Source organism: Schistocerca serialis, chromosome 7 (genome assembly GCF_023864345.2).
Source record: "Schistocerca serialis cubense isolate TAMUIC-IGC-003099 chromosome 7, iqSchSeri2.2, whole genome shotgun sequence".
Taxonomy (NCBI): Eukaryota; Metazoa; Arthropoda; class Insecta; order Orthoptera; family Acrididae; genus Schistocerca; species Schistocerca serialis.
Window position 1 is genome coordinate 398046223 of NC_064644.1, and position 25708 is coordinate 398071930.

Genomic DNA, 25708 nt, shown 5'->3' on the forward strand with positions numbered 1-25708 from the left:
CCTGACTAAACCTACCCCAAGAGCTGCCTATATACCAGGGGAAATATGGGAATTCAAGGTTAGGGCTATCATTACAAACAAAACAAAATCTTCCTTTTTCTGAATTTTATTTTGATTTTGATTTTTGTTTTGTTTATTTTTGTTGTGTAATTGATCAGACGCCTTCTGCGCCCCGCTGGTAATATGTTGAGTCACGTCTTCTCGAAACTGGTGTGTTCCGTTCAGTAGTTCAGAAATGTTCATTGGTTCAAACTGGAAACTTCCTTCACTCTTGGCTTAACACATTCCAGCTGCGAGGCGGGTCGTGGAAAGCACTCCCAAGGAAGTTCGAGAAAAATTGTCTGTATTTTGAGTGGCGGACAACGACATAATGACGGTCGTTGAGGTATGTCCAAATATCGAGTACAGAGTCTACAGTTTGTCCAACTAGGTAGTGAATGGCATGTCCGCGAATCCAATTCACAGCATTGGTCTTTGTCCGAGGAAAATAGTCACGTCCCGGAACTAATAATGAAAGAGGGGTATTCCGATTCAGAATGTCCCGCGTTAGAAAAGCCACAATATGACGAATAACCTCTGAGCTAACGACACACTGGCGACCACAGACGGACTATAGTCACTGCGATGTTGCCTGAGCCTCAAAACGCAACCTTAAAACACACAAACAGGTGTTACTTATGTGAAGAACGCCGTTCTTGGAGTCCAGAAATTAATTATACTTTCTAAGTGTCTCATCTTACAGTGGATTCTATCGTACGAGTCTTCAATGTGGAAAACGAATGTCAAGTGACTTTAGCGAGGTAACGCCGGCCTACACCCGGAAGTAAATGCACTATCAGAGTGTTGACAAATACTTGCTACGACGCTGCCATTTCTCGGTTCTCTTACGAGGCAGCTCTTCAGCGAAATGCTTGCCGTGATTCTCCGATACGGTCCTTCAGAGCGCGCACGTTTGGTTTTTATGCGGCGTTCTCCCCTGATGGTTTCTGACGTCGCCTTGTGGGCTATGTCTACATTTGAGACATTCAATTATCATTGATCCAGAATGATACAAGTTTCAGCTTCCGGCGTGGAAGAAGGCTGTTGACGCCGACATTATATCATTTCAACGTAGGGAAAGCAAAACGGGTCATTCAATGTTTCTCATTCAACATAAAGCATGTGAGATAATTTTCCGTTACGTTCAAGTAAGTAAAAATACATCTGAAGCTTATTCGAATTGAATATAATGTAAGATACTAAACGCTTTGCACCTCGATGTCGAATTTGTCCACGTGCAATCTTTTGCAGCATACAAAAAGAATGTCATGATTACCACGAGAATGAAGAAATATGTTGGTACGGATGGAAGCAAGGAGAGACGCAGTCAACAAATATTCGATTCCTCATGGCATTCATTTCATTTGAGACGTAAGAAGAGTTAAAGCGGGATATTACTTTTGTTAACACGAAAGATATGCCGCACATATTGATAACGAGGAAGTCTGCGTCTTCATACGTTTCCTCCTTGAAATCTGTATGCTCTCTTATATACTAAGTAGCCTGATCATTGTTTCAGTAATGTTACCCTCTTGTTTGACCCCGTAACGATGAACAGATTCCAAATGCATGTCTCTGCATGAAAGTAGCTGTTCGAACCCTTCCTGGGTTGCTTTTTGTGTTTTATTGCTTGGAATTCCTGAAGCAGACCACTGTGCCTTCTCCCCTTGTGGGTTAGGTCTCAAAACTAAACCGCTTTTTATCCAATGGCATAATTTATTCAGACAGCATCAGCACAAGACTGTCAAACAAAGCCTTTCATTTACAGCTGCAACACTCTAACCAGCACTGACCGAAGTGTAATCCACGGTCATGGTCCGAAATTAGCAGCTGTCTGCTACTGTGGCAAAGTCCGTACTACACTTTCGATTCCGCAGCACCATTTTATCTGGTAACACTGTGTAGTTGCAGAGTTGTGCCAGCATGTCTGTCCTCACACTCTCAACTTTATGTATCTCACTTCTCCTGCAGCGTTGATCACGAGGAGCAGAAGTAAATGAGAGTATTCTGCATGACGTAACATTCAGTATTCCCTTCTTTCATAGCCACTCTTCATGTGCATCGATACCAAATAGGAATGTGAAAACTCTTGCGAGTGAGAGAATGACAATAACAATCGTAACAAGAACAATCAAATAATGAATGATGTTTATTCCAACGCAGAACGAGAATGGCTTTAAATATAAAAATCTATATCTATATCCATGTCTATTGATCTTTGAGTTGGCACAATGCAAATATATTCTTAGCATTTAGTTACTGAATTTAGTTCGGGATGTTTGCAGAGAAAAGGAAAAGTCGGTACTTCTCGCTAGTGTAATATAATGTGAACCAGCAACTACCCTTTCCTTAGAACACGACTCAAGCAGGTCCCCAAGTAGGTACCAAGGCACTGCTGCATTCTGTTCCCTGACATTGCTCTGATGACGGTTAATGCAGATAGTTCCGATTATGACATACAAAACGTATTGCAGGTTAGTTCCTAGGATAGTAACATTAAATTTGCGTTGTAGACGGCACATGAACGTGACGACTATCCATATTACTTATCAATATAAAAAGACAATATTATGGGAATTTAGCAGGATTACTCAACATGAATTCTGAAATTGGTTGACTGACCGCACAGGCGCTAACCTTCGTCAAGAGTATACGATGTCCTAATCGCATTAGGAATATGAAGATCGTCTTCGACAGCTCGCAACTTTCACATTGCTATCTCCACCCTACTCCAGACAGCCCTCGGTGGAGTTGCACTAAGTTGCTGTTGCAATGTAAGGCCTTCAAACCGACAACAGAGCACATATTGAAAAATACAAGCGAGTTCTCTTGCAGCGTAAGCATATTGTAACTAATCTAAAAATTATTGGACAGGAACATTGTCCTATTCAAAAAAAGCTGTCTAGCAGGTCCTCTAATCGCTCCTTGGTACAGTCGTTTGACTATTGAAAATGGTTCCAACAAGTCAACATTAGAAAACACTGCTCTGTACCGCAACAACTCAAGATGTAAAGTAATACCACGGTACTACAAATATCAGGGAACACCTTATCACAGATAAGACTGTCCTTAAGGCTTGTAAGCTCACATTTATTACAATAAATGACATACTTGAAATGTTACCACTCTCATTATTACGTCAGATTGGTAATGCACGTAGTAAGTTCGTCGTATTCATGATTTCCTCTTCAAAGTAACATACCGTACTTATTATTTAACACAAAATGACATTAAAAATTTAAGTTATTCACGAGCAGCTAGTTGAGAATTTGTATGAACTTCAAATGACACGACGAACCGTCTTGTTCCGCATATGGATTCAAACCCAGCTCATGCAGACTAAGCAAAGATTTCGTTACTGACGGAAACTAACAGTCATTCCTGATTAAGCATACAGAGAGTGATATACCTCGATTTTAGACAGTATCAGTTAGCAAATATCAACTTTAAATTGCATAACGCAAACATGTTTAACAGACGCGAATTCCTACCCATCATCTATTGTCCCTGTTAACGAACTACGAGAGATGTTAAATATTGCTTCTTCACAAGTAACTTACTTGAAATGCCGTGAGGTAAAGCTTTGTGTTGGACACGGATTCGAACCCAGAACTTAATCGGAATGCTATCGAAGCACAGTCAAATGCGACATATCGGATTTTCGCGGCAGTAGCTAGATGTTTTAACTGAAATGACGAGACGAAACATTAATTTTTTCCTTCCCAGTACTCCTATCCGGCACCTATCGCTGTTATATTCTAGAGAAAACGAACGTTAAATATGGGTTTGTTGCGCCAGCAGTGATGTGTGAGCATGTTTGAACTAGAAATAGTATGACGAAGAGTTCAGCGCTCACTGGGAATAGAGCCCCACACATATCGTTGTTGACTACACACAAAGAGACGTTAGCTACCGAATTTTTCTCCACCAGCTGCTCAGAATAACATCTTGAACTTACAGTCATCTCGCAAATAGTTCTGTGTCTCACTGGGAGTTAAAAACGTCAGATATCGTTAGTGTTGACAACGAATGAAAATACATTAAAAATCAAAATTCTTATCCACCAGCAGATAGGTGTTCTCATGCTAGAGCTTGATAATACATAATCAAATCTTTAGTGCCGGGCCAGGATTCGATCCCATTCACGCGTAATATGTGGAGATGTTGAGGAATCTGCAGTTTTGAACAAACAACAAATTGTAGCCGAGCTGTATTGTTACGAAGGGATCAAATTCCGCGTTAAGGGCGGTCTGAGTTGCATTCCCAGTTCAGAACCAATCTTATCGACATACAGAAGCTCAGATAAAAGATGGAATAAGTGTCCTGTGACCATACATAGCGTTTGTTTCGTCACTTGAAATAAATAACTAGTATAAGAAAGGTTACTGGTGATAGAGTTTCTACATGTCGCCACTCCAGACCTTATTGTGGTTCAACCTACCGTCTACTTGGTAGAGAAGGAAAATCATCTTTAATGTGAATTTTCAGACCACACTGCCATTACATCTTCATCACTTGGTGTAGCCAGGAGAGAATGGACTCTGTCTCTCCCTATCTAAAATCATTGACAGAAGTGGGAATCCAACCCAGACCATAGGTATAACAACCTACCATCCGTCCAACAGACCACGAAATCCTCTTCTCTCATTTTTCTATCGTAACGCCGTTGCGCCACACTGGATGAGAATTCTGACACACGGGCGTCCTGTAGTAATTTGCACCATGTTCAGTAAATTCATTTACTTGGTTTACCGAATCACCATGAACTAGCTGCCTCGGCTACCCAGTGCATACATTCCACTCTATATTTTGTAATCACCGAAATAAAATCACGTAACTGCCACCTACACAGAACTGCCAACAGTGTAGGATGCAGAAGTTTAAATAGGAAGTGTTCCTTTCCACTTGAGCTATTCTATTGCGCTACCTGTTTGTTGAAAACGTCGTTCAGTAAAAAAAAAAAAAAAAAAAAAAAAAAGAAAAGCTGTAACTGTTTGTCTCTCAGAAGTCATGATCTGGCCATATGCATAATCTCACAGTGCTGTGGAATCCAAAAGTTCTGGAGGAATAGTTGTCGAGCTCTGGAGCTGTTGTAGCTTCGTGTCAGCTAGTAGCGTAGATAAGATGTCGCGAGTTCGAATACATTCAATGCTACATTTTTTAAAACGCAATTCTGCTGTCTGCTGAAGTTGTCAATGTAATGGAAATTTGAACATACTTCCCTTCACTTCGCAACCCAAAGTCGTCGCATGTGGAAAAAGGGCTAACTACTGTGACATTTTGTTCTGTTCAGGTTTAATAGACAGCAGGCAGCAGCTGCATCTCGAAGATGTGTAGGGAGAGCGAATCGTGCCATAATATGTCAGAAAAGTATTTTTTACATTAGCTGTCGTGTGGTAGTGAGATTTTATTCTTCTTCAAACTTTGTTTGACAGCTTTAACTCAGAACAAGTTTTCTACATGCATGTAATCAATAAACTGTACGTGCATTGTCATACTGTCATAGATAACATCAGAGAATTCGCATATATCGTTGATGATTAATTTCTCTCTCATGTTTACTATTGTTTTAACAACACTAAAGGAAACCTTACGAAAATTGTGCACTGTATTATAAGAAATGAAATAAAACTAACCACGATAACCTTACGACGAAAGTATGTTTTAATAAAACCGAGTATCTGTACACAAATGTGCCTCTATCGACACGAATTAGTAAAATACTACTCACTTAGATTCTGATTGGGTCTGTGTTTCATTGGTATGCTGTGTCGTACTCAAGAGGTATGCAAATGTGGCATTTCATAAATATAGTTACGTATTCCTAGAAACCCAAAATTCGCTTGTCAGCAGCGGAAAGAGGCGTTACCTGTTGTGCAGCATTGTAAGTTTTTCAACATTGCACTATGAGCCGAAAGTATTTTCTTGCGATTTCCTTATTGATGTTTGATCCGACTCCTTGTAGCTCTTTCACACAAGGGATAAAAACGTTGCAGTCAGTGCGACTGGAACTGCAAACCATAACAGACGCTTTTCCACAGGTCAATGCGTTACCACAGAGCTGGCGAAGAGGTATGGGTCTGAGCTTCCTCTTACGATGTCAATAGAGACTAGAACTCGTAAACCGCTATTTAAAGGTCGAGATTAGTAGCGATTTCCACCTGCAACGACTTTCCTGGGCTGAAAACCGTAAATTTACAATCTTTTGTTACCCTTCAAGCGATAATAACTCAGATTATTCAATGGAAATGACAGGTAAAATCAAGTGAACTTTGAGGCTTAATTCCGTGCACACCAGGAAGTAACTCGTCGATCACAGAGTTGCCAAACATACGTTGCCTTGTTGTCAAATCTCAGTTACAGTACCAGCAGGAAGAAGACGAACCGATGTGATCCTACAGCGGGCTGGGAAGTGACCATAGCTGGTGTCTCCAAGTCGCGGCTGCTACGGCCTGGAATACGTAATGCGTCTGACTCACTTACTGTAACTAGGTTTAGGGACTGGAGCGTAGTTACTAATAATACTCAGAACTGACTGCAAACTAAGCATCATAAATCAGTAACTCTCATTGTTGTTTTTATATTTCTTTAGTAAGTGTACTCCAAACTAAGAAACTCATTCACAGGCGTTTTCGTGCCTCGCCGATAGTCGAGCACAACAAACAAATAAAAATAAAAAAGAATGTTTATATGTGTGTGTGTGTGTGTGCGTGTGTGTGTGTGTGAGAGAGAGAGAGAGAGAGAGAGAGAGAGAGAGAGAGAGAGAGAGAGAGAGAGAGAGAGAGAGAGAGAGATAAAAAAGAATGAGAGTGTAAAAAATTGTTGTAACGAAATTGAATCATGGTATTCAAAGAAATCTTTCATTGTAATGACACGTTCCACATCATTACGAAATGTCGTATTCATGATCTATGGAACAAGAAGTAATCTAATGTAATGTAATCTAATCTAATCACATCATATTGATGACTAGCCATAAAGAGTCATGAATTACCGAAATTTTTGCCAATACCAGTAACCAAATCTAAACTTGAAAATAAAAGACGACAAGTTTTGTAATAAACCGTAACTCCTATCAATACCCTTTCGTCCATGTTATCTAACCACGAAAGATGTCTGATATACCTCCATTCTGAAGTAACAAAGTGTGCATGCATTTAAAGATGAAGTGCATGATGTGAAGTTCTGTGACGGAGATACAAACCCAACACGTAATCGGATTGTTAACTAAGAAAAATCAAATGTTACGTATCGGTTTTTCTTACGAGCCGCTAGGTGTCTGAATCTAAAATAAGGATACAAACTTTTGTGCCTAAGAGACAATCGAACTGCACACCTACCGTGCATCCACGAATGTAGCTTGAGTATCAGTTGCTTACTCACGAACAGTAAGATGTGTGCGTGTTTGACCAGAAATAACGACACCTGTTGCGATTGTTGGCAACACATGAACAGACATTAAAAATGCGCGTTAATTTTCACTAGCAGGTGGGTGTGCACTTGATAGAGCTGGAAATGAAATTATGAATATTTTTGTACTGGATCAGGATTCGGACCCACATATTTACCTTTGGAGGAGACCTAGAGAAGACTGCAGTCTTGGGAAAAGGAACGAAATGATTGAACTATACTGTTCCGAGAGATTCAGATCCTCGAAAGAGGAGATACGAATACGAATCACAGTCAAGCACCAAATTTTTCAACGTCTCTAGTTCAATCAAGTACAAGTAAACTAAGAGCCCTGTCCCTTTAAATGGCTATCGGTTCATCAAATAAAATAAAATTTGCTAATGTAAGTAAGCTTACTGGCGACTGTATTTCTGTTTACAATGACTTCCGCTATGTCATTTCCCAACGTAAACTGGCTCTGCCCAGTTGGTAATGAAGGAGCGTGATGCTTAATGCTGATTCTGGATTATAACGTCTTTCTCTTGAGGTTACCAGAGGTAAAATAAATCTGTTTGTGCCTCTTAAAAGCAAATGCCTGAACTCACGCATTGGACCTGTGATAGTTCGTTCCACCAGACCATTATGGCCACATTTCTCAGCCCCTGGAGTGTGCTGTAACGGATGATGTGCTTAGCTTACAAAATTAATCACGGTGGAAAAAAAGCAAGTCTATTAAATGGTTAAGTAGAAGCAAGCTTCTGACGCAGAGATTATGCTATTCTCATGTCAGCAGGATGTAAAGACTCTTCTAGGCATCATAGGCTGGATGTGAAGCCATTTTGATTTTTAACAAATTCAGCAAATTTCTTAGTTCGAGAAAATCCACTGTGAAGTGTGAAGTTGCCGGATAATTCGGTTATTACTGTTATTATTACTATCATTTAATTCATACCGCTGCTGGAACACGACCGTAGTCTTGAGGTAAAACGCGAGACCAGCTAATATGACGTCTGGCGACCGAAAGCACATATCGACAAAATTTTTATCGCCCCTTTCCTCTCGGTGCTGAAGCTACTAGTGTAATTCAAGCGAATCTACTATATAATATTATCTGGTCTCGCGTTTTACCTCATGACTACGGTCGTAGTGAAGAGTAATGTACTAAGACTGGAGTCAAGACTTCCTCTGGGAAGTGCCGCAATCTACATGCTGCCAGATCGAGCATGTTGCCAGACATAGAATTCTGAGAGGAGCACGACTGTATTGTCCACCTTACGTGAACGACTCGGCGGTCAATTTTTTGGTCTAAGACTGTATCTACAACACATATTGCACGCTGAAGACCCAGAAGAATTAAAAAAACAAAAGTAGTTTATGAGAGCAACGTTAACCATAGCGTTCGAAGTATTCATAGTATTGTATACGTGTGTGGAAACGCCTTCCAATGCCCACTCAAGGAAGACAAGGATACACAGTCTAGCTTCAATGCTATAAATTCACCTCAGTTTGTCGATGAACTCAGACTTAGGTTGATAATAATTTTGAATATTTAGCAGCACTGTACCCATTGGTGTTAAACTCGTTTTCAACCAATGATTCCCACAGCTACAGGGACACTACTTGTGATACCTCTTAGACAAAATACTTAAGCCATGTTATCAGACGAAAAGATCAACCTGACACAAACTGTGGGAAGTTTGTTTCACAACCTTCGTACCTGGATAATGAGCTTTTTCCTATTTGAGATATCTGTGAACGTTGCTGCTTAAGACGACTTAAGCAGAAACTAAATTCCCTCAGCTTCGATAATGTTTAAAGAAATCGTCTTATCGGCACTAACTCGTGATTTGTGAATTGTTTACCGGCCGCACTCTGCCGTATTTCGCCGGTTGGAAGGCAAAAGCTTACTGACAAATTTCAGACAGAAATTACTGTTACAGTGTACTTATGGAGCCAAATGAGTGGATTGCGTATTTTCAGGTGAGAAAGAGCACTGGCAAACAGTCTTCGCTACATGAGGTTATTTAAACTGGTGTCACTATGAGCTAGAATTTATGGTCAGGTCAATGTTTCGGATGCGAGTTTTGCAACTGTGAAATACTTTCCTACATTGTAGAAGCGAATATTAAATTTGAACTAATATTGCGAAAATTGTGTACTTGGACAGCTTAGAATGAAAATACTTCTGTTTATTTCAAAGGGAAACAATAGATTTTCTAAAACATTGTCTGTCATACACAACTTGAAACAGGTCATGTCATCCAAATCATGTGGAAGAACGGACAGCGACGTATATCGGAAGGAAGTAAGATCTCTTGCCTTTTGGTTTGTCAGAACTCGATAGCCATTTCTAGGCGAAAGTAAATGAAGAAAGGCAGCGCGTTTTTGTTATCAAGTAATGTCTTCGTCAATTACTTTAGTTTTAATGTGATCTACGAGTAATTGCTGATGTTTGATATTAACACGAAAAGGATTCCGTAGACAGGGAAAGAACCTGTTCTTGGGAAACTACTTCTATAGTAAACAAAAGGCATTAAATGATCTTCAAGCACTTGTGTTCCAGCAGTGGTATGAATAAAATGATAGTAATAATAACTGTAATAATCGAATTATCCGGAAACTTCACACTTCACAGTGGATTTTCTCGAACTAAGAAATTTGCTGAATTTGTGAAAAATCAAAAAGGGCTTCACATCCAACCTATGATGCCTAGAAGAGTCTTTACATCCTGCTGACATGAGAATAGCATAATCTCTGCATCAGAAGCTTGCTTCTACTTAACCATTTAATAGACTCGCATTTTTTCCACCGTGATTAATTTTGTAAGCTAAGCACATCATCTGTTACAGCACACTCCAGGGGCCGGCCGCGGTGGTCTAGCGGTTCTAGGCGCTTCAGTCTGGAACCGCGCGACTGCTACGGTCGCAGGTTCGAATCCTGCCACGGGCATGGATGTGTGCGATGTCCTTAGGTTAGTTAGGTTTAAGTAGTTCTAAGTTCTAGGGGACTGATGACCACAGATGTTAAGTCCCATAGTGCTCCGAGCCATTTGAACCAGCACACTCCAGGGGCTGGGAAATGTGGCCACAATGGTCTGGTGGAACGAACTATCACAGGTGCAATACGTGGGTTCAGGCATTTGCTTTTAAGAGGCACAAACAGATTTATTTTACCTCTGGTAACCTCAAGAGAAAGACGTTATAATCCAGAATCAGCATTAAGCATCACGCTCCTTCATTACCAACTGGGCAGAGCCAGTTTACGTTGGGAAATGACATAGCGGAAGTCATTGTAAACAGAAATACAGTCGCCAGTAAGCTTACTTACATTAGCAAATTTTATTTTATTTGATGAACCGATAGCCATTTAAAGGGACAGGGCTCTTAGTTTACTTGTACTTGATTGAACTAGAGACGTTGAAAAATTTGGTGCTTGACTGTGATTCGCATTCGTATCTCCTCTTTCGAGGATCTGAATCTCTCGGAACAGTATAGTTCAATCATTTCGTTCCTTTTCCCAAGACTGCAGTCTTCTCTAGGTCTCCTCCAAAGGTAAATATGTGGGTCCGAATCCTGATCCAGTACAAAAATATTCATAATTTCATTTCCAGCTCTATCAAGTGCACACCCACCTGCTAGTGAAAATTAACGCGCATTTTTAATGTCTGTTCATGTGTTGCCAACAATCGCAACAGGTGTCGTTATTTCTGGTCAAACACGCACACATCTTACTGTTCGTGAGTAAGAAACTGATACTTAAGCTACATTCGTGGATGCACGGTAGGTGTGCAGTTCGATTGTCTCTTAGGCACAAACGTTTGTATCCTTATTTTAGATTCAGACACCTAGCGGCTCGTAAAAAAAACCGATACGTAACATTTGATTTTTCTTAGTTAACAATCCGATTACATGTTGGGTTTGTATCTCCGTCACAGAACTTCACATCATGCACTTCATCTTTAAATGCATGCACACTTTGTTACTTCAAAATGGAGGTATATCAGACATCTTTCATGGTTAGATAACAGGGACGAAAGGGTCTTGATAGGAGTCACGGTTTATTACAAAACTTGTCGTCTTTTATTTTCAAGTTTAGATTTGGTTACTGGTATTGGCAAAAATTTCGGTAATTCATGACTCTTTATGGCTAGTCATCAATATGATGTGATTAGATTAGATTACATTACATTAGATTACTTCTTGTTCCATAGATCATGAATACGACATTTCGTAATGATGTGGAACGTGTCATTACAATGAAAGATTTCTTTGAATACCATGATTCAATTTCGTTACAACAATTTTTTACACTCTCATTCTTTTTTATCTCTCTCTCTCTCTCTCTCTCTCTCTCTCTCTCTCTCTCTCTCTCTCACACACACACACACACACACACGCACACACACACACACATATAAACATTCTTTTTTATTTTTATTTGTTTGTTGTGCTCGACTATCGGCGAGGCACGAAAACGCCTGTGAATGAGTTTCTTAATTTGGAGTACACTTACTAAAGAAATATAAAAACAACAATGAGAGTTACTGATTTATGATGCTTAGTTTGCAGTCAGTTCTGAGTATTATTAGTAACTACGCTCCAGTCCCTAAACCTAGTTACAGTAAGTGAGTCAGACGCATTACGTATTCCAGGCCGTAGCAGCCGCGACTTGGAGACACCAGCTATGGTCACTTCCCAGCCCGCTGTAGGATCACATCGGTTCGTCTTCTTCCTGCTGGTACTGTAACTGAGATTTGACAACAAGGCAACGTATGTTTGGCAACTCTGTGATCGACGAGTTACTTCCTGGTGTGCACGGAATTAAGCCTCAAAGTTCACTTGATTTTACCTGTCATTTCCATTGAATAATCTGAGTTATTATCGCTTGAAGGGTAACAAAAGATTGTAAATTTACGGTTTTCAGCCCAGGAAAGTCGTTGCAGGTGGAAATCGCTACTAATCTCGACCTTTAAATAGCGGTTTACGAGTTCTAGTCTCTATTGACATCGTAAGAGGAAGCTCAGACCCATACCTCTTCGCCAGCTCTGTGGTAACGCATTGACCTGTGGAAAAGCGTCTGTTATGGTTTGCAGTTCCAGTCGCACTAACTGCAACGTTTTTATCCCTTGTGTGAAAGAGCTACAAGGAGTCGGATCAAACATCAATAAGGAAATCGCAAGAAAATACTTTCGGCTCATAGTGCAATGTTGAAAAACTTACAATGCTGCACAACAGGTAACGCCTCTTTCCGCTGCTGACAAGCGAATTTTGGGTTTCTAGGAATACGTAACTATATTTATGAAATGCCACATTTGCATACCTCTTGAGTACGACACAGCATACCAATGAAACACAGACCCAATCAGAATCTAAGTGAGTAGTATTTTACTAATTCGTGTCAGAGGCACATTTGTGTACAGATACTCGGTTTTATTAAAACATACTTTCGTCGTAAGGTTATCGTGGTTAGTTTTATTTCATTTCTTATAATACAGTGCACAATTTTCGTAAGGTTTCCTTTAGTGTTGTTAAAACAATAGTAAACATGAGAGAGAAATTAATCATCAACGATATATGCGAATTCTCTGATGTTATCTATGACAGTATGACAATGCACGTACAGTTTATTGATTACATGCATGTAGAAAACTTGTTCTGAGTTAAAGCTGTCAAACAAAGTTTGAAGAAGAATAAAATCTCACTACCACACGACAGCTAATGTAAAAAATACTTTTCTGACATATTATGGCACGATTCGCTCTCCCTACACATCTTCGAGATGCAGCTGCTGCCTGCTGTCTATTAAACCTGAACAGAACAAAATGTCACAGTAGTTAGCCCTTTTTCCACATGCGACGACTTTGGGTTGCGAAGTGAAGGGAAGTATGTTCAAATTTCCATTAGATTGACAACTTCAGCAGACAGCAGAATTGCGTTTTAAAAAATGTAGCATTGAATGTATTCGAACTCGCGACATCTTATCTACGCTACTAGCTGACACGAAGCTACAACAGCTCCAGAGCTCGACAACTATTCCTCCAGAACTTTTGGATTCCACAGCACTGTGAGATTATGCATATGGCCAGATCATGACTTCTGAGAGACAAACAGTTACAGCTTTTCTTTTTTTTTTTTTTTTTTTTTTTTACTGAACGACGTTTTCAACAAACAGGTAGCGCAATAGAATAGCTCAAGTGGAAAGGAACACTTCCTATTTAAACTTCTGCATCCTACACTGTTGGCAGTTCTGTGTAGGTGGCAGTTACGTGATTTTATTTCGGTGATTACAAAATATAGAGTGGAATGTATGCACTGGGTAGCCGAGGCAGCTAGTTCATGGTGATTCGGTAAACCAAGTAAATGAATTTACTGAACATGGTGCAAATTACTACAGGACGCCCGTGTGTCAGAATTCTCATCCAGTGTGGCGCAACGGCGTTACGATAGAAAAATGAGAGAAGAGGATTTCGTGGTCTGTTGGACGGATGGTAGGTTGTTATACCTATGGTCTGGGTTGGATTCCCACTTCTGTCAATGATTTTAGATAGGGAGAGACAGAGTCCATTCTCTCCTGGCTACACCAAGTGATGAAGATGTAATGGCAGTGTGGTCTGAAAATTCACATTAAAGATGATTTTCCTTCTCTACCAAGTAGACGGTAGGTTGAACCACAATAAGGTCTGGAGTGGCGACATGTAGAAACTCTATCACCAGTAACCTTTCTTATACTAGTTATTTATTTCAAGTGACGAAACAAACGCTATGTATGGTCACAGGACACTTATTCCATCTTTTATCTGAGCTTCTGTATGTCGATAAGATTGGTTCTGAACTGGGAATGCAACTCAGACCGCCCTTAACGCGGAATTTGATCCCTTCGTAACAATACAGCTCGGCTACAATTTGTTGTTTGTTCAAAACTGCAGATTCCTCAACATCTCCACATATTACGCGTGAATGGGATCGAATCCTGGCCCGGCACTAAAGATTTGATTATGTATTATCAAGCTCTAGCATGAGAACACCTATCTGCTGGTGGATAAGAATTTTGATTTTTAATGTATTTTCATTCGTTGTCAACACTAACGATATCTGACGTTTTTAACTCCCAGTGAGACACAGAACTATTTGCGAGATGACTGTAAGTTCAAGATGTTATTCTGAGCAGCTGGTGGAGAAAAATTCGGTAGCTAACGTCTCTTTGTGTGTAGTCAACAACGATATGTGTGGGGCTCTATTCCCAGTGAGCGCTGAACTCTTCGTCATACTATTTCTAGTTCAAACATGCTCACACATCACTGCTGGCGCAACAAACCCATATTTAACGTTCGTTTTCTCTAGAATATAACAGCGATAGGTGCCGGATAGGAGTACTGGGAAGGAAAAAATTAATGTTTCGTCTCGTCATTTCAGTTAAAACATCTAGCTACTGCCGCGAAAATCCGATATGTCGCATTTGACTGTGCTTCGATAGCATTCCGATTAAGTTCTGGGTTCGAATCCGTGTCCAACACAAAGCTTTACCTCACGGCATTTCAAGTAAGTTACTTGTGAAGAAGCAATATTTAACATCTCTCGTAGTTCGTTAACAGGGACAATAGATGATGGGTAGGAATTCGCGTCTGTTAAACATGTTTGCGTTATGCAATTTAAAGTTGATATTTGCTAACTGATACTGTCTAAAATCGAGGTATATCACTCTCTGTATGCTTAATCAGGAATGACTGTTAGTTTCCGTCAGTAACGAAATCTTTGCTTAGTCTGCATGAGCTGGGTTTGAATCCATATGCGGAACAAGACGGTTCGTCGTGTCATTTGAAGTTCATACAAATTCTCAACTAGCTGCTCGTGAATAACTTAAATTTTTAATGTCATTTTGTGTTAAATAATAAGTACGGTATGTTACTTTGAAGAGGAAATCATGAATACGACGAACTTACTACGTGCATTACCAATCTGACGTAATAATGAGAGTGGTAACATTTCAAGTATGTCATTTATTGTAATAAATGTGAGCTTACAAGCCTTAAGGACAGTCTTATCTGTGATAAGGTGTTCCCTGATATTTGTAGTACCGTGGTATTACTTTACATCTTGAGTTGTTGCGGTACAGAGCAGTGTTTTCTAATGTTGACTTGTTGGAACCATTTTCAATAGTCAAACGACTGTACCAAGGAGCGATTAGAGGACCTGCTAGACAGCTTTTTTTGAATAGGACAATGTTCCTGTCCAATAATTTTTAGATTAGTTACAATATGCTTACGCTGCAAGAGAACTCGCTTGTATTTTTCAATATGTGCTCTGTTGTCGGTTTGAAGGCCTTACATTGCAACAGCAACTTAGTGCAACTCCACCGAGGGCTGTCTGGAGTAGGGTGGAGATAGCAATGTGAAAGTTGCGAGCTGTCGAAGACGATCTTCATATTCCTAATGCGATTAGGACATCGTATACTCTTGACGAAGGTTAGCGCCTGTGCGGTCAGTCAACCAATTTCAGAATTCATGTTGAGTAATCCTGCTAAATTCCCATAATATTGTCTTTTTATATTGATAAGTAATATGGATAGTCGTCACGTTCATGTGCCGTCTACAACGCAAATTTAATGTTACTATCCTAGGAACTAACCTGCAATACGTTTTGTATGTCATAATCGGAACTATCTGCATTAACCGTCATCAGAGCAATGTCAGGGAACAGAATGCAGCAGTGCCTTGGTACCTACTTGGGGACCTGCTTGAGTCGTGTTCTAAGGAAAGGGTAGTTGCTGGTTCACATTATATTACACTAGCGAGAAGTACCGACTTTTCCTTTTCTCTGCAAACATCCCGAACTAAATTCAGTAACTAAATGCTAAGAATATATTTGCATTGTGCCAACTCAAAGATCAATAGACATGGATATAGATATAGATTTTTATATTTAAAGCCATTCTCGTTCTGCGTTGGAATAAACATCATTCATTATTTGATTGTTCTTGTTACGATTGTTATTGTCATTCTCTCACTCGCAAGAGTTTTCACATTCCTATTTGGTATCGATGCACATGAAGAGTGGCTATGAAAGAAGGGAATACTGAATGTTACGTCATGCAGAATACTCTCATTTACTTCTGCTCCTTGTGATCAACGCTGCAGGAGAAGTGAGATACATAAAGTTGAGAGTGTGAGGACAGACATGCTGGCACAACTCTGCAACTACACAGTGTTACCAGATAAAATGGTGCTGCGGAATCGAAAGTGTAGTACGGACTTTGCCACAGTAGCAGACAGCTGCTAATTTCGGACCATGACCGTGGATTACACTTCGGTCAGTGCTGGTTAGAGTGTTGCAGCTGTAAATGAAAGGCTTTGTTTGACAGTCTTGTGCTGATGCTGTCTGAATAAATTATGCCATTGGATAAAAAGCGGTTTAGTTTTGAGACCTAACCCACAAGGGGAGAAGGCACAGTGGTCTGCTTCAGGAATTCCAAGCAATAAAACACAAAAAGCAACCCAGGAAGGGTTCGAACAGCTACTTTCATGCAGAGACATGCATTTGGAATCTGTTCATCGTTACGGGGTCAAACAAGAGGGTAACATTACTGAAACAATGATCAGGCTACTTAGTATATAAGAGAGCATACAGATTTCAAGGAGGAAACGTATGAAGACGCAGACTTCCTCGTTATCAATATGTGCGGCATATCTTTCGTGTTAACAAAAGTAATATCCCGCTTTAACTCTTCTTACGTCTCAAATGAAATGAATGCCATGAGGAATCGAATATTTGTTGACTGCGTCTCTCCTTGCTTCCATCCGTACCAACATATTTCTTCATTCTCGTGGTAATCATGACATTCTTTTTGTATGCTGCAAAAGATTGCACGTGGACAAATTCGACATCGAGGTGCAAAGCGTTTAGTATCTTACATTATATTCAATTCGAATAAGCTTCAGATGTATTTTTACTTACTTGAACGTAACGGAAAATTATCTCACATGCTTTATGTTGAATGAGAAACATTGAATGACCCGTTTTGCTTTCCCTACGTTGAAATGATATAATGTCGGCGTCAACAGCCTTCTTCCACGCCGGAAGCTGAAACTTGTATCATTCTGGATTAATGATAATTGAATGTCTCAAATGTAGACATAGCCCACAAGGCGACGTCAGAAACCATCAGGGGAGAACGCCGCATAAAAACCAAACGTGCGCGCTCTGAAGGACCGTATCGGAGAATCACGGCAAGCATTTCGCTGAAGAGCTGCCTCGTAAGAGAACCGAGAAATGGCAGCGTCGTAGCAAGTATTTGTCAACACTCTGATAGTGCATTTACTTCCGGGTGTAGGCCGGCGTTACCTCGCTAAAGTCACTTGACATTCGTTTTCCACATTGAAGACTCGTACGATAGAATCCACTGTAAGATGAGACACTTAGAAAGTATAATTAATTTCTGGACTCCAAGAACGGCGTTCTTCACATAAGTAACACCTGTTTGTGTGTTTTAAGGTTGCGTTTTGAGGCTCAGGCAACATCGCAGTGACTATAGTCCGTCTGTGGTCGCCAGTGTGTCGTTAGCTCAGAGGTTATTCGTCATATTGTGGCTTTTCTAACGCGGGACATTCTGAATCGGAATACCCCTCTTTCATTATTAGTTCCGGGACGTGACTATTTTCCTCGGACAAAGACCAATGCTGTGAATTGGATTCGCGGACATGCCATTCACTACCTAGTTGGACAAACTGTAGACTCTGTACTCGATATTTGGACATACCTCAACGACCGTCATTATGTCGTTGTCCGCCACTCAAAATACAGACAATTTTTCTCGAACTTCCTTGGGAGTGCTTTCCACGACCCGCCTCGCAGCTGGAATGTGTTAAACCAAGAGTGAAGGAAGTTTCCAGTTTGAACCAATGAACATTTCTGAACTACTGAACGGAACACACCAATTTCGAGAAGACGTGACTCAACATATTACCAGCAGGGCGCAGAAGGCGTCTGATCAATTACACAACAAAAATAAACAAAACAAAAATCAAAATCAAAATAAAATTCAGAAAAAGGAAGATTTTGTTTTGTTTGTAATGATAGCCCTAACCTTGAATTCCCATATTTCCCCTGGTATATAGGCAGCTCTTGGGGTAGGTTTAGTCAGGAGCCAACGCCTGAAGTGGACCAGATTTTTTTTTTTTTTGTTATAGGTTGAAAAGTGGCGGTGGCACTTAGTTTCTTTTTTTATTGCCATTTTCCTAAGGGGCTTTAAACTAAGAGAGAAAAAAAGGGGTAATCGTCAAAAAAAGTAAAAGAAAAAAGCAAAATTAAAAAAATGAGGTTCCCTTGTGCGTTGCGGTGGTCGTACTGAATGACATAGCAGTTCCAATCTCGGTGGAAGCCGCTGACTACAAACTTTTATTTTCCACTTTAATTAATGGAGTTGCAAACGGCTACTAAAAATTCTTTATACGAAATCTGAAGAATGCCTTTAAACATCAATCTTCGTCAGATTCGACTTAGTAAATTAAGTTAATATCATTGATGTCTGCTTTGCAAATGCCAAGGTGCTTCACTGTAAAACAGATCCTGAAAAGATTCAAAGCGACTGTCAACGATATAAATTTGAGTTTTGTTCGTCATATAGGTCTAACATGTCAGAAGGTTGTTTATGAAGTGCACATGTTGATTAATATAGTTCCCCTCTTCTAAATTTTTGCAATAGCATTTAACTGTAGACGTTTTCTAACACCGGCGTTAGCAATTCCTTTCCGTTCTCTGAAACCTCCAAAAGGCAAATTTTTTCTGGTCTAAATCTGATGACCTTAACTATCACTTCCGATCAACATTAAATACTTCATGAACCTATACATGGAACTCCAAATGTGCAGTGTTCCTCACTGCTACAGAGCATGCATTGCAAGGTATTCACACAGTTTATCGCATAGAGTTACCATAAGGAATGAAACAAGAACTGGAATACACTTTACACCACAGACGCTCACCCTAGCTTGACGAAAACATCCGAACATTGACCAAAAGTTGCACAAATAATTGAGTTTGAAAGGAAAAGAAACGAGGTATGAAGCATTTATAAATTCATCGAATGTAGTGAGGTGGTTTAATTTCGTCCCAGTCTATAAAATTAATTTCGGGCCATACTCAGCTCTTGCCGATTAATGTAATATAATACCCGCCTACTAATCAGGGCGTCTGTCTCCGTTGCTTTTGAGTGTGAATGGAAATCGTAGAAATTTTCTGTGGAGCAACATTTAATAATAAAGCGTTTTAAATCATCAAAAGCGATGAGCAGGAGCAGGCACTTTCGATAAAGAACGGGGGAGTGCAGCGCCGCTGCTGTCGCCACGGCGGCTGCCGGTAGCCAGCAAATGGATCCCGGAGCTTTGCCGCATACGGCGTCCAGAGGAGGACAGTCTGCAGGAAATCTGCCGCAAAATCGTTACTGGATAAAATTTTGATATCGGTGTGTCAGAAAGCGAAATAGATTGAATCTGCGCTACCATTACATTCACGTCTTCAGCATTCAGACAGAAGAGGCTATAAAATATTTTATGCTAGCTGCTCTCGATCCACTGACATTACGAACAGAAACAACGCACGCTACCGCTAGACCACAGGCGTAATCAGCCTAGTGTTTCTCTATCATGGGATAAGTTTTCCTCCAGGAAGTGCCGCAGTCTGCTGTGTTGCCAGATTGTGCAGATAACCGGACTTAGAGAATTAGCGAGTTGGCCAGTTTTATTGTCCCATGTCGCGATCGGCGCGGACTTAGCCTCTGAAGCGGCCGGCCGCCGGTCGAGTTTTATGTCAAAGAGTGTACATCATCTCCTATACAAGCATAAAATGTAATTATAGAAAACCCACAACTTTAACAAGTACGGACCTCCAAAATATCGCCAATAAGAAAAATAAATAAATAAATAAATTGAATAGGCATCCTCATGATTCAAGCAATATAGAGCACATACCTGAAGCAAATGCACAATATGAACTAGTGGAAGGTAGTGTGTACGAGTGGCAGTCAGAATTAGAGGCTGTAAGAGAGGTAGGCAGCTTGGAACAGACTTCAACAGTGGTGCTAGTTGTTCCACTACCCATGTTATTGCCTCACTTGTACAAAGAGGCACCTGGTCGACCATAAATGACAGAACCTATAAATAAATATACAAAGATTATTGTTATGACTACTTTATGAAACTCTTCAACAGTACTTTATATAAGAGCTTCAATTTTCACCTTAAAAACTATCGACAAACTTTAAAAAAATATTCAAAATGAAAGTAGGAACTTAATATTTACAGTGCTTGTGACAGAGAACAAATGTCCCCTTACTCCCCACTGCAGCAGGATGAACACAAACAAGATCGAAAAACACACAAACTCTGAAATATGATTGATACTCCGGCTTTTATGATATTTTCAAAATGCTTTCATAGGGAGAAAGAAAAAATATATGCAAACAAGAAATGGATGCAGCAATACACTGTAGTGACAAAAGTCATGGAATACCTCCTTATATCATGTTGTAAATCCTTTTGAACAGTGTTGTGCAGCAATTCAACATGGCATTGACGCAAAAAGTCGTTGGAAATTCCCAGCAGAAATACCAAGCCAAGCTGCCCCTGCAGCCGTCCATAATACCAAAAGTGTTGCTGGTGCGTGAAGTGACCTGTCAATTGTGTCCCATAAATATTCAATGGGATTGATGTCATGTGATCTGACTGGGCAAATCGTTTGCTCAAATTGACCACAATGTTGTTAAAACCAATCACGAACAACTGTGGTCCAATGACATGGCACATTCTCACCTACTAAAATGAAGTCCATGAATGGTTGCAAATGGTCTGCAAGTAGCCGAACACACCCATTTCCAGTCAATGATTGGTTCAGTTGGAACAGAGGACCCAGTCCATTCCACATAAACACAGCCCACACCATTATGGAGCCAGCAACAGCTCCCACAGTGCCTTGTTTCCAACTTGGGTACATGGCTTCATGTGGTCCGTGCCACACTAACTGTACCATCAGCTCTTACCAACTGAAATTGGAACTCATGTGGCCAGGCCACAGTTTTCCAGTCACCTAGGGTCCAACTCAAATTGTTATGAGCTGAGGAGAGGCGCTGCAAGTGATGTTGCGCTGTTAGCAGAGGCACTTGTGTTGTTCGTTTGCTGTCATAGCCCATTAACGTCAAATTTCGCTGCACTGTCCTAATGGATACATTCATCGTACATCCCACTTTGATTTCTGCAGTTATTACAAGCAGTGTTGCTCGTCTACTAGCACTGACAACTCTATGCAAATGCTGCTGCTCTTGGTCGTTAAGTAATGGTCGTTGACTACTGTGTTGTCCATGGTGAGAGGTAATGCCTAAAATTTGATATTCTCGGAGCACGCTCTTGAACAGCTGCTGAAGAAAGAAAATCTTGTTTGAAATATTGATTTAGAAGAAACTATATAGCAGAAATGGTTTGGAAATAACAGCGGAGTAATAGCACAGTCTGAAATTCCAGAAAGTCACCAATAAATTGGAGGAAGGGCACAAACAGAAGTGAGAGATACAGCAAGGTAGAAGTAAGACTGATGGTCAAATGGAAAAAAGAAAATATAAATTAGACGAAATACAATAGTAAAAAGAACTTTTAGGAAGATGGTGCACTCTACAGGAGAGGAAAAGACAATACAGAATTATAAACTGTAAGTGGGTGAAACAACACTGTGGAAGAAATGGAGAAAGCAAGGAAAAAGGAAAGTGAGGTTAGCAAAGAGTATGATCTGGGAGATAGCATAAGCAAACTACACAAAGTAGAGTCAATTCTAATATCTGGACACTGGTAACATCGGTGCTGAATGGAGGGATCCATTCAATACAAGTGCTAAGGTCTCTAATGTCACATTCCACAGCATGCTTAGCAAAAAGATACTGGGTGTCGCATGTGAAGACAGTTTGCTTGTGGCAATTCTCTTTGGTAACCAAGTAGTGGCTGGCCAATATACAATGCAGTACAAAAATTACTGGTTGGCTGAATAATTAAATGGGTGCTCTTAACTGTCTTTTCTGCAATTATGTATAACTTGATACAGTCACATTGACAGGACAAATAAGACAGCTCTTACATTGCAGCCAAACAATGGCATTCATTAAATGCAGTCTGATCAAATAATAATTTTATGTAAACAGATTTTGGTAAAAAGACAAAATTAGTTTAGACTCAACAGAGTATGCACCATGTGTATTATTAATTACAAGTTGAGGATGGATGCTTGATATCAATCTTCTTCTGCTGCTTATCCATTAATGAATGTTGATGACCACATGTTGCATCTTTCTTCTGTGAACCGCAGTATGTAATAGCTGGTCCACACTTCGTAGTCCTGTCCACTGCTTTATACTGTCCAACCAAAATGTTCTTCTCCGCCCTTGTCTTCTTTTTTGTTCAATCTTCCCTTCTATTATTAACTGCAGAAGCATATATTTGGTGTTCCATACTATATGTCCTAGACATGCAGTTTTTCTTATTTCAAGCACTGTCAACATTTCTCACTTCTTGTTCATTTGTTCCAGTACTTCAGTGCTGGTTATTCTTGCAGTCAATGCTATTTTAAGCATTCTGCGATAAATCCACATTCCAAAGGCCTCTAACTTCTTAGTTGTTGTCATATGTCATGTTGTGATATCAATGTTTAAGCCCAAATGGTTTCTTTTTGTGGGAAATGCATTTCTTATTCACCCACCTGAGCGCATCACAGGGCAAATCAAAGTTTCCGCTTGTCTGTTTTCTCTCCATGGCTTACAAGCTCTACAGAAGTTCCTTTGTGATGATTTAAGGCAAACAACACTTGGATAATGTATGTGTTAACAGTGGGATGTAACAGCCAATGTCATAGCAAGTTACTGACATGAGTCTTTGCAAACTTGCAAGAGTGCACAGTTTATTACACCTGTTATTACAGAAATCATCTGGGTCACCTCCGCTTATATAAACATGTTTTTGCTTGTTTCCATATGCATGGTGTTTCAGAATGACATTAAAAAATTTGGGGTCAGACTCCTTACACCAAACCAAGAAAGAAATGTCCAGTAAACATGGGCCTAAAATGCAAACCTTAAGAGCTATGATCACTTTTTCATCTTCAATACTGTACCACAGTTCTTTTACTGCAAGCTCTTTGATTTCCATATTTTGGGAGGAGGTAGTATGGACCAAAACAAAAAAAAGTCCAGTAAACATGAGGCCTAATATGCATACCTTAAGAGTTACAAGCACTTTTCATCTTCATTTCAGCGAAACACATCTCTTCCACTGCACAAGTGCTCATAGCTCTTAAGGTACGCATTTTAGAACACATGTTTACTGGACTTTTTTCTTGTTTTGCTGTAAGGAAACTCATCCCAAATTTTTAAAATAGCATTGTGAAACCCCTTGTATACACAGTGCCACTGAAGTTTCAGTGCACCATATTAACACAGAACAAAACTTCAATGTAATGCTGTAGCACATAGTCAATCGAGTGTGCTTCTCTCTCTCTCTCTCTCTCTCTCTCTCTCTCTCTCTCTCTCAGCACTATGTTGTCTGTAAGATGTTAGGTGTCAACTTCAAAAGAATCAATAGATGCTCACTGCTTGATTTTATTCTCAACAGCATCTTTATGGTTAACAAAACAGGAACTACGTTGACTACAAATAAAAATGAGAAAAATCAGTCTCTTACAAGCAGCTGATTGATGGGTGGCACATACTGCCCTCACTATGGCAGTGTTGTATGGTAAGTTAACTTGGAGTTGCAAATGGCACCAATGACTGCTTATCAGCTGCACACTGCACTGGTGCCTGTCCATTTCAGAGCAATGGAAGATGGAGTTGCATTAGTTATAGTAAAGATCTCATCCGGACTGGAAAGGAAGGTTGATGGAGCAGATTAGTACGAGTATAGGTGGGGGCAGGACTATGCATAGCCAAATCCTATTTTTAGAGTAGATTACAGCAACAGGTTCCCCTACCTGAAAAATGTCTGCACCAGTTTAGAGATTTCTGTGACAGTTACAATGAAGATAGCTTGTATCACACTGCAGGACACAATCACTAGTAATAGGAAATAAAAGGTAAAAGGCCATACACCACAGAAACACATACAGAATTATCATCTTTCTTCAAATATAGTCTGTTGCAAATTAATTTTGAAAAACACAGTGGTACACATTACAGAGCACTGGTGTAGAGACACTGGTTCTATCACCACATGAAAGGGCAAGCTGTTACTGTAGAACTACCATAAATAGTATGGGTTTGTGCATTTATACCTGAAATGGGACACATTTGAAAGATAGTCAAAATCTGATCAAATTTATAGTGTTGTGGATGCAGGTGATAGTGTGCTGCACTGTGGCAAGGAACAGTTTATCACGTGACACTATAACTAATAGTGCCATTCAGTTGTGTCTTTTTAGCATACACTTTGAGTTGCACACAGAACATTTAGTGTCGATTTTCACATTAGTTTAGATATGGTGAACATATTTAAGCATTCAAGGATTACTTCATGATGGTATAAAGCAAACATTCTAAGTATTGCCTTAAAAAGAATCAGCATCAGTTTTTTGAGAACATAAATTTTTCTCAGGAGCATCCTCCCCCACCCCACCCATAACCACGGACATTGGTGAGGAGGCTTGCATGCTTCAGCGATATAGATAGCCGTACCGCAGATGCAACCACAATGGAGGGGTATCTGTTAAGAGCCCAGACAAATGTGTGGTTCCTGAAGAGGGGCAGCAACCTTTTCAGTAGTTGCAAGGGCAACAGTCTGGGTGACTGACTTATCTGGCCTTGTAACACTAACCAAAGAAGCCTTGCTGTGCTGGTACTGCGAATGGCTGAAAGCAAGGGGAACCTACAGCCGTAATTTTTCTCCGAGGACATGCAGCTTTACTGTATGATTAAATGATGACGGTGTCCTCCTGGGTAAAATATTCTGGAGGTAAAATAGTCCCCCATTCGGATCTCTGGGCAGGGACTACTCAAGAGGACATTGTTATCAGGAGAAACAAAACTGGCACTGTGCATATCGGAGCGTGGAATGTCAGATCCCTTAATCGGGCAGGTAGGTTAGAAAATTTTAAAAGCGAAATGGATAGGTTGAAGTTAGATGTAGTGGGAATTAGTGAAGCTTGGTGACTGGAGGAACAAGACTTCTGGTCAGGTGAATACAGGGTTATAAATACAAAATCAAATAGGGGTAATGCAGGAGTAGGTTTAATAATGAATAAAAAAATAGGAGCAAGGGTAA

General features: G+C 40.1%; 1 protein-coding gene across 3 annotated transcripts in view; it reads right to left on the reverse strand.

The window, feature by feature from the left end:
- LOC126412039 (AP-5 complex subunit beta-1-like) overlaps positions 1 to 25708 on the reverse strand; it is a 175597-nt gene that overhangs the window by 92153 nt on the left and 57736 nt on the right. For all 3 annotated transcript variants that reach the window (XR_007575218.1, XM_050081416.1, XM_050081415.1), the window contains exon 7: positions 20390 to 20572. Coding sequence is in view for 2 of the 3 variants with exons in the window: in XM_050081416.1 (XP_049937373.1) it covers positions 20390 to 20572 (183 nt within the window). In the remaining variant the exon portion in view is untranslated. The remainder of the gene's footprint in view (positions 1 to 20389; positions 20573 to 25708) is intronic.